Source organism: Polyodon spathula, chromosome 1, assembly GCF_017654505.1.
Source record: "Polyodon spathula isolate WHYD16114869_AA chromosome 1, ASM1765450v1, whole genome shotgun sequence".
NCBI classification, from domain to species: Eukaryota; Metazoa; Chordata; class Actinopteri; order Acipenseriformes; family Polyodontidae; genus Polyodon; species Polyodon spathula.
Genome location: NC_054534.1, coordinates 84,204,626 through 84,215,376, shown reverse-complemented (window position 1 = coordinate 84,215,376; position 10,751 = coordinate 84,204,626). Strand labels below are relative to the sequence as shown.

The window sequence follows — 10,751 nt, the reverse complement described above, 5'->3', positions numbered from 1 at the left end:
AAATTTATAAATAAATTGAAGTCCCTCTGTGGTAGGCTGAATGCCCTATGTGTAAATACGGTATGTATTAATGTAAGTTTGGCGGGAATGAGGTTAAATCCATCCATGCATCACTTGTGGAATGTAGCCGCTCCCTAATTAGGTAAATGCCTGTGAACTGGGGAATGGCCACATGTATATCAAGGGAGAACACATCCTTTGTTTGGTTATGTTAAAGACGATGGGTGATTGAAGGCCCTGCCCTGTGTAAGTGTTGTGTTGTATCCTCGTTTTGTTTTTGTTTTAAAGTGTATTTTTGCCCTTGTGCCCTATTTGTTTGTTTATTGTTCTTTGGTTTTCCTTTGGGATTAATAAACGTGCACATTAGCACTTCACTGCAGCTTCCCTGTCTCTGCGTCTCCCTTCCTGAAGGTAATATCTTGAGCCACCACGCTATCCTGCTAAATGTTTATATTTAACATGTATCATTTCAAAGTACCAGGAGCTATCTTTGTTACATACCGATGAGTTATTAATACAGAACATGGACATTTCAAGAAGTGCTATTATTACTTTTTTATGAAAAAGAAAAAAAGTCTGTATACATCACTTTTTTTTTTTACCATGCTACGTATTCTCTCCATGTTTTTTTTTTTTTTTTTTTTTTTTTTATAAAGTGCTGAGTTTGTCTGAAATTTGTTGAAAACAATGACAAACAGACAGGTCTCAATTTTGAAGAATTTAAGTAAATGTCTTATTTGGAAAAAAAAAAAAAAAACAACAACGTAAGACTACGTTACTTCTAGGGAGGCATCCTTGTTCTTGAATAATTTCCCTAATAGTAAGTTTTACCACTCAGTTACTGTATTACACAAGTACTCATGACACTTAAATACATAGCAGTGTAGTTATTAGTTGGATATGTTTTTTCAGTAAGTACTTGCATAACACTGTTTGGTAAATGTTGTATTGTAAGATTACTTGTTTGTTGAGACAACCTTAAGTTGAAAATGTAAAATCATCCTTAAAATTATTCCTAACAAACTCGGTACTACTTATTCTTTTAAGATGACTACTTTTGGAAGAGAGTAGTAGAGACTAAACAGCAGTACAACTTTTATTCATTTGTAAGGATTTAAAAAAAAAAAAAAAGCCTTATTACATTACATTTATGAAAAAAAACATCCCAAGTACTATAACAGTTTCTACAGAAACACACACACACACAAGTAAAGAGTCAAACCATCAAGAAGGTTTGAGTCCAACATACTGGATTGCAATTGAGTTGGTTGGTTTCTGCCTTGTACCTATAGCTATGACCAAACATTTAGCATCACCTAGAATTTTAGGATTGAGACATGATTTAAAATAAATAAGTAAATACATAATAAAAATAATAATAAGATGATATATATATATATATATATATATATATATATATATATATATATATATATATATATATATATATATATATATATTTAATATATTATTTAACTTCATGTAATCAAAGAAACTACAAAATAATATTGCAAAAGTCTACTGGAAGCCATAATAATGTTACAGTATTTCATGTTAAGTATATGGAAAACTTCTATAGGGCGATGCAAAAAGTTTGACCATAGCTGTACATTGTTAAAGTTTTCAGAATGATAAAAAAAAAAAAAAAAAAAAAAAAAACTACACCTGGTCTCAGTTAAACTCTACAGTTACAGTAGTTTAAATTGAAAAAGCTAATTTCCCCTGTGCTGGATACGCACATCTTTTTCAATTTCACTTCATCACCACTCCAAAGTGATGCACAGATGTCTGTCAATTCCAAATAAATTATTTTTCAATTTACTACAATCTCTGATGTCCCTCTATTGCAGTCCATGAAGAATGATGCATTTAGTTTACTGTGATTCAGGGTTTGGTCAGGAAAATGGAAACACCAATAAAATGTAGCACATTTCTCAGTAAAGGAGATGTCTGTCTCATGGCTGATTACTTTGGTAAGAAAATGAAATCCCTGACATGTATTTTGTAATGTACAAAATCTGCATCTCCTTTCTGCAAGTCAGATTCAGTCGGAATGTTCAAGACAGCAAATCTGACAGACTTTGTATAAAGCACTGGTAGTAGATGCTTGGTTGGAAGGTCCTACATTATCCAAGATATTTCTAGGGGAAATATCCAAAAAGATTAACCTACATATTTTTACTACTTAATGAACATCAATTGCTTACTGTCCTGTATGCTCAAATACTGTATATCTAATAAATACATTTCATGTTTTTTTTTTTTTTTTTTTTAACAGTATGTTTAGTAGAGGGATTATTGGTTAGAAGCATGATAAAACAGACGATTTGCAGCCACAACACTGCCACCTTCTTTTTTCTTACTATAAGATTGCCATAGCAACTGTTTCTGCTGTTCTGCAGTTTGACAGTGCTCCACAAAAGGAAACAAAGTAGCAAGAATACAACACATTCTGTGGAGGGATTCAGCGCAATGACTTCCACATGTTTTGAGATAATATTAAGTAGTGTGTCATAGAAAATAAAATATATAGGTACTCATTTTGTACAGCACCTCTACAAGGGAACATTTTAAAAGTATTTACTGAAAATCTAAATAATTAGTTCAAGCAGATGTGTACCCCGGTGCAGTTTTTCTACCTTCTTGACTTGGCATGGACCCCCAACCTATTACTGTTGAAGCGAGACATTCCCATATGTCAAAGGGTTACAATCAATGTATTTTGCTGACGACTCCATATAGAATACAGTCATTCTTATGACTTTTAGACTTTTTAAAGAGGAATTTTATGCAGATCTGAAATGTTTAGCTTCAGTTTGTATGTCAGTTACTGTTTCAGTATCGCATCCTAGTGTCTTTTTAAAACTCATAAATTGAAAGCACTCAAGTGGCCTAGGGCAAGGAGTACATGTTTTAGAGGCCTTTTGAGGCTTCCAGGTATGTAAAAAAATGATACACAGGACAGATTCTATTCAACACGATTGTATTAGTTAACACAACTGTGATATATAAGTTTTTTTTAAAATTATTTTTAGATTCTGTTCTTCACTTGTCTTGCACATAAAGGCTTTAAGTACCTTTAAAAATCGCAGGCCTTTGTTTACTGTAGCAGCATGTATTAACTCACAGGCTTGCAAGTAAACAATGAAAGGAAAAGCCTATATGTTGTTCTTAGTCTGGTTTCAAAGTTATAACGTACAGTGCGTAATGTACAGGGCAGATGTAATTAATTGTACTTGAAACAGTCAGAATGTATTTAATTTCTTTCTGCATATCTGCCAACGAGTATTGAGACCTCACTCTTGCCTTGATTTGTTCTGAATAAATTGTACTAATGACAGTTTGGAATAAAGATTATAGAGGATTGTGCCTTAAATATCTTGGATAGATAATCATTAAATCAAATTTGTGGAACATTTTTGTGAGAAAGTGTATCACAATTGCAGTGATCCATTTACTATGAAAACCGTACCACTGGGTTAAACATTAGTTCTTCCCCCAAGTTGCCGGGCAAAGGCCCTGCACATTGTATGTATCTGTAACATACATAGGTTAAATTGGTTAATAATAAATATTTTAGTTGTGTTCATTTGATTGTTTTATTTTTTTTTAAGTAAAAGTGTGAACCCAGCATTGAACCTTAATTCCTTTACATGGCTTTGCTTTTACCTGACCCCCAAAATACAATATATTTATTCAAAGGTGAAGGCCACAGCTTGTACAGAAGCATGCTGAATTTAAGTCACAGTGGGAAAAGATTTGCAAAAAATAAAACTAACTGTGATTTAATCTGTATCAATACTTGTTGGAGGGTTGTGTATGTAGTAGAAAATACATTCTGGAAAAAAAATATTTACAAATATCCATGATAGTTTTTATTGAGAATATAATTACTTTATATTGATGGGATACAAAAAAAAAAAAATCATAAAATGGCTTAAATTACTGTTCTAGAACTAACGTTGTGTTGCATTGAACAGATTTGTTTTCTATTTCAAGGATGCGTGCACCTCCACAGAAGGCTTTAGTTGATATAAACTAGCTATATGTCTTTTTCTTATCGGGAGTGGGGGGGTTTAAAAAACGGAATTGAAGTTCTTTGTACCTAGTTCTGATAGAGTAAACACAAACACAGCATTGGACCTGGCCCCTCAGACAAGCTAATAACTCTGCTTCAAGTGTGTCAGTCTCCCAGTGGCCCTCACTTTACTCTCACACACTGCAATTCATATCATCCAGTTGCTTTTTGTCAATTAACAGAATTTTGCAATGTGGGAATTTAAGACAAGAATTTAATAATGTGTAAAATATTGACTTGGGATCAGTCCCACAGATTACAGACACTCCAGTTTGCACAAGGTACTAAATGTTCATATATATTTTTAAGCATACTTTCAGTGTCTTTCAAATGTGCTCATCTTTTTAAAAAAAAAAAAAAAAAAAAAAAAAAAAATCAAAAAGAACATCTTTATTCCACATACATGTGTTTATACTTTCACAATACAAATGTTTAACAACAAAACGAGAAACTACTACAGTGTAACAAATTAATTTTTTCTAAGGGTAAATTATGCCAAAAAAAATCCCACTGCAGAAACTTCAGATATGTATTGACAGGGCCTGCAGGATTTCTATTAATTTAAACTCTTTCAACACCAAACCAGTTCAGCTATCTAGGAAAGATTACCCCACTCATGATGACAGGCTGATAAATGCATCTCAGGTTTGTTCATGTCTTACTATAACATGTTTAAAACCTTGTATATTCACTAAGTGTTCGAAGGGTTACATATTAAATGTGATTCCTTTTAAGTAGAGTCAAATATTCCCAAGTGTTGGAACATAAATGGGATAAATGTTTCCCTACACAAACACACACACACACACACACACACACAAATAAATCAGGTTGTTTAAAACAGGTCTGTAGATTAAATATAAACAATTGTAGCAGTACATTTTAAACTAATCTGATAAGGAATCAATCTTTTTTTTCTTTTTTTTTTTTACATTACAAAAATCCAAATTGACAGTAGTATTTTATCTTCTATGAATTATCAATCAAAAATGCTGCTTTAGAGAATACCAAAATTATTTTATTACTGAAATATTGGAAACAGAATATAAATTAATTTCATGTGAGGGGTTTCCAATAAATAATCAGCTCAACCTTTAAAGGTGTACTCTTTATATTTGATACTGTAATGTTATAAAGTCCTCCCATCACAAGCAAATTGCGAGTTTCAGAAGTGAGGTCAAAGTTAGCTCGATTCTACTGGCAGTACCCCTGGAGAAGTCTAAATCATAATTCCTAAAGCACAGTCTCTTATTGATATTGCTTTAAAAGATGATTTATCGGAAGTACTTGTAAAAAAGACATTCGGTTTCATAGATACTTCTTTGCAGTGTTGAATCAACAATTAAGTATGATGCAAGACTTAACAAATACATTTTGTTCTTTAAATACAAAGCGTACTGTACACGATCTTTAAAACTTCTTTTATACGTAAATCCTGCACTGTAGGATTAACTGCAAGCAATACAAAATACCGAATAGCTGCTAATTGACTTAAGCCAACAGTCTATTTCTCAGTTCAAAAGAATGCCACCACAGTATTTAATCGTCCACTGGTTTGTTAGCAAACTAATAATGTGTACTGGCAACTTATCTGTGATCCACACAAGCCCAGTCTGTCCAATCGACCTTTCTTGACAGGCTGTTCTATGTTAAAACACAGCCAGTCAACTGATTACTAAGCAACTGTTGGTGCCGGGATCTACATCATTTTCATGTTGAACCTACGAGGGCCTCCCTGCTCTGTTCCTTCCACCACAGCCCCATTGGACTTCCGAGGAATGTACTCGATGTCTATGTTGTTTTTGTGCTTTCCTTTTCCTCGACTCCACACAAAGAGCAACAAGAAGCAAAACAAGACCACTCCTAGGAAAGTGAAGCATCCCATTGCCGTTGATACTAAAATTGTCTTAAGGTCCAGGGCAAAAGTCATATTGTACACATTGGTTCCATTCGAATTGGTATTGTTTGCATCTGTTATATACATTGAGGTCCTGTTGGCATAAAGAGACCTGTCACTTGGAAAGCCCTTCACAGTCAAGGAGGCAGAGAAAGTGTCATTTCCAGCTGCATTGCTGGCTACACAAATATAAGTTCCACTATCCTGAACTTGGGCAAACTGGATTTTGAGTGTACCATCTCCAAGTACTGTAGCTCTTCCATTAGATTTCACTGTGACAAGTCTTCTGCGTGGTGTGATCCAGAATACATCAGGCAAAGGATCACCATCTGCATTGCACAACAGTTGAGCTATCTGCCCTTCATCGACAAACAACTGTTGCGTTTTCCATTCCCTAATTTTTGGCTTTTGGCAGGTAAAGTAAAACGAAAGAACCATATCATGAAAGTCCTTAAATTGCTTCCCTCTGACGTTCTCTGGCGCTACACAGACAGGCTGGGTGTCACCAAAAAATAATGTGTGTCTTCTCTGCAGAATCCAAAGGAGGCGGCAATCACAAGCCAGAGGGTTGTTGTCTATGAAGAGCATCTCAAGGGTTCTTGGAGACTGAAACACACTCTCTTCCAAGGTATCAAGCAGGTTTTGTGAGACATTCAGAACCCTCAATGCACTCAGGCCTTGGAATGCATGGGGTTCAATGGTAAGCAACTGGGCCCCCACCATGCGTATCTCTTGAAGACGTATCAAATCTATGAACATGCCTGCCTCAATATTGCCTATGGGGTTGAAAGAGAGGTTGAGGTGTGTGAGATAAGTCAGGTGCTTGAAAGAAAGAAAAGGTACCATGGACAAGTTGGTGTTGGTGATAGACAGAGATGTAAGGTTTAGGCCGTATAGGCTGTTAACAGGGAGCACATCCAGCATAGGCCAGTAGTCTATCTCCAATTGCTTCAATCGGAATAGTTTCTTAAAGGAGTATACATGCAGAGAGTTGATACTGAGGTGGCTGAGCCTGAGGCTGACAAGGTTGTGGAGGTGTGATAGTGCTTCTATAGGAACTGCAGTTAGGTTACATTTCTCCAATGTCAGCTGTTCCAAGCTCAACAGCCCACTAAATGCCCGGTGAGAAATGTAAACCAGGTCATTGTCCCCAACCTCTAAGGACTTCAAATTATGTAAATCCTGAAACATGTAATCCAGCAAAATAACAATTTTGTTCTCACTGATATCCAGTCCAGTCAAATTGGATAATCCAGTAAAGACTCCAAGTGGGATAAGCTTTATTCGATTGCTCTTCAAGCGAAGGGAACGCAGGTTTAAGAGGGTGTTAAACGATCCAGGTTCAACATTAGCAATGATATTGTCACTCAGGTCTAACTCCTCCAGTAATGGAAAGGAAGCAAACTCATCTGGGTTCAGACTTTTTAACTTGTTCTTACTGAGGTCAAGAATCTTAGTCTCAATAGGGATGCCCTCAGGAATGTCGATCAGGCGTTTACGGTGGCAGATAACTGATTTGCTCTGGGCCGAGCATTCACAGCGGGCAGGGCATCCAACGGCTGACCCCATGCATATTACCACAAGAGTCAAACCTAGGAATGGCTGCCAGCATGATATAGCCGTGTGAAGCATGACTTTGCTGATGCAGTCTACCATTCTGTCAAGACTCTGCAAAAGAAGGGAAAAAAGTGTTTCATTAATGTGAAAGTAAAATAAAAAACACCACTGTATATTTTGAGGTTGGGTGGCTCAAACAATAAATATGCCAAAATAATCAGTGTCAGGGTGCCAACAATGACGAAAGTACAGAAACAAGTTGTATAAAACATTACTCTCATCTGAGAAAATAACATATGCACAAGGTTTAATTTGTCAAGAATTATACAATGTCAGCCTGGGTTTCAATTTGGGCTCGTTTTTCATGCTGATACAAGTGACACTACAAGGTTCTCACCATAGTTTTCTTTTTATATGGATATGGTAATGTGCATCAATTTAAAACATTGTGACACACACAGTGTCAAACTAATTCTTATGGCAATACTATAATTACTGGGATCTTGGAGCCATTCTCTCAGAAACTTCAAATGCCAGCATACTAAAGAAATTATTCTGTGCACCAGTCAGGTAAGGTCACCAGAACTAAGTTCCATTTTTTAGAAATGTGAACAATATAGAAAAAATAAAATTGACAGTGTGATGCAGTTAGACATAATAATTATAAACCATAAGATATAACATAGTAATATACACTTTTTGTTTCCACAGCAAGTCTTTTTCTGCAATTCCTGTGCTTGTGAAACCCATGTGATTTGAATATATATCAGTCCATTAATATTTTTCTCTGCATTGTTAGTATAAAAGCATTAAGAACAGTCATCAGATTAACATTGCACAAACAGGAAAATGAAATAATCAGTAAAACTAGCATATGGAAAAGACATATAAACCACAGTTACCTTTTAAGATAGGCCTTACCTGTATTTTATAGCCAGTAACTAAGGTAGAATGTAAAAATCAGAACATATATGTAAATATTTTTTATTTGAAAAGGCTATCACCAACTCTGACATATTTGTAAATAAAATAAAACAAATGACCATGTTGTGAATAAACTTTCTTTGCTGAATAAACTGCCAGACTTGATCAGTGAGAGACTTTATAGATTAGCTGGTTGGTGCTGCTTAAAGCTGCCATCTCCATAAGGTAATGATAAACTAGGGTGACCTATGGATGGGACAGTCCCCAAATGTAAAGATCAAGTCCCAGTTCTGGACTAAATTGCTCCGGGATGGTATTTGTCCCAGATTCTTAGACACCGTGCAATCTTACAGTTTAGCACCACAGCCAAACCATAACATATCTGTCTGGAGAAAAGCCCTGTCCCTAGGCTTACACAGCCCCAGAATGATTGACACATTGAATAGGTAATCTAAGACATGAAACTATATTAATGCACAAAAGAAAGGCAACACTCAAGTCTAGTAGATTTACTAAAATATTTATACATCAAACAAAACATAGATATCAAACAATCACAGAAAATGTGAACAGAAATATGGATTAAACAATCACAAGTTTTCAGTATGAAACGTGACACACTGTCAAAATGAAAACATTACAAAGTTAGTATCGGGTATGACCTCCCTGAGCATTAACACAATCCTGGCAGTGTTGACGCATAGACCTCATCAGCATCTAGATAGACTGATGTGAGATATTCTGCTGCTCTTCTTGTTCAGCTGCAGCCAGCTGGCGAAGGTTGGCTGGTCGCAGTTGTCTCTTGAGGATGGCACTGGCGATTTGTTCCCACAGATGTTCTATTGGACTCAGGTCAGGAGAAAAATCTGGCCACGGCAATACCTCGACATTGTTTGCTTGAGGCATTGTTGCCTCAAGACTTTGTTAATGTCTCGCTGGGCAGTAAGGTTGCCCTCAATCTGCACCAAAGGCATTCCAGTGTTAAAGGAGATTCCTTCCCACATCACACTTCCACCAGTTGGCTCGAACAATCCAACAGTCAGCATAATGCTCACCATGATGTCTCCACACACACTGTCTTCCATCAGGTCTATCAAGGGTAAAAACGGCATTCATCGGTGAATAAAACACTCCACCACTCTCTGCCGACACCTCGGATGTTCTCTGTTCATGTTGATGTTCTCAACGTTACCCCTGAACAGCCTCCAAGCATGCAAACCATTTTGATGCAGACAACAAGCTTCAGTCATTCTGCTGATGCCCAGGGTATTTCTTCCTGGAATTTCTCATGCTGAAGCCACTGCAGTCTGAAAATGATTACGCAGATGGATCAGTTGGATGTGACAGTCCTGGACCGGTGTGGTGACTCTCTGCCTTCCAAGACATGGCCTATCCCTCACAGAGCCGGTTTCCTAGTTTCTCTGGAATAGTCTGCTGATTGTTGAAGCAAAACATCTCATTCTCGAGGCAACTTTTCTCACAGACATGCCGCCCAATCATGCTGATAGCAACCAAGCGATCTTCATTACACAAGCGAGGCATGGTTGTTTCTTTCACTATTCTTGCATTAATTAAAATCATGTATTTTTGAATGGCTATTTATACAGATTTTTAATCAACTCATTTTGGCAATTTTAACTCAATTCAAATACCAGACACAAAGCACCTAGTGTTTTTATGAAATCACATGACTTGAGCTCGGTATTTTGTTTTCCCAAGAAATAATACTAATCAAACTATCAACAAACCTATCTGCCCATTACTTAAAATGTAAATAACATTAAGTATGTGCCCAATGAGCTATTGATGTAAAACCTAAACTATTGCATTTTCATTGTGCATCATTATATATTATCCCACTATCATCCGATTTTTCACACTCACATCACATGTTCTCCAACATAAGAACATAAGAAAGTTTACAAATGAGAGGAGGCCATTCGGCCCATCTTGCTTGTGGTTGTTAGTAGCTTATTGATCCCAGAATCTCATCAAGCAGCTTCTTGAAGGATCCCAGGGTGTCAGCTTCAACAACATTACTGGGGAGCTAATTCCAGACCCTCACGATTCTCTGTGTAAAAAAGTGCCTCCTATTTTCTGTTCTGAATGCCCTTTTGTCTAATCTCCATTTGTGACCCCTGGTCCTTGTTTCTTTTTTCAGGTCGAAAAAGTCTCTTGGGTCGACATTGTCAATACCTTTTTGAATTTTGAATGCTTGAATCAGGTCGCCACGTAGTCTTCTTTGTTCAAGACTGAACAGATTCAGTTCTTTTAGCCTGTCTGCAAATGACATGC

At 36.4% G+C, this 10,751-nt stretch overlaps 1 protein-coding gene across 1 annotated transcript; it reads right to left on the bottom strand.

The window, feature by feature from the left end:
• Positions 1-5,074: 5,074 nt before the first annotated feature.
• Positions 5,075-7,636, bottom strand: LOC121323430 (leucine-rich repeat and immunoglobulin-like domain-containing nogo receptor-interacting protein 2). Its single transcript, XM_041264530.1, has one exon. The coding sequence runs from the start codon at positions 7,629-7,631 to the stop codon at positions 5,778-5,780; it is 1,854 nt and encodes a 617-aa protein (XP_041120464.1). The 5' UTR covers positions 7,632-7,636; the 3' UTR covers positions 5,075-5,777.
• Between the last annotated feature and the right edge of the window lie 3,115 nt (positions 7,637-10,751).

What these genes read in the sequence shown, in the direction of transcription:
- LOC121323430 (XM_041264530.1), bottom strand. Translation starts at nt 7,631, where the DNA reads ATGGTAGACTGCATCAGCAAAGTCATGCTTCACACGGCTATATCATGC.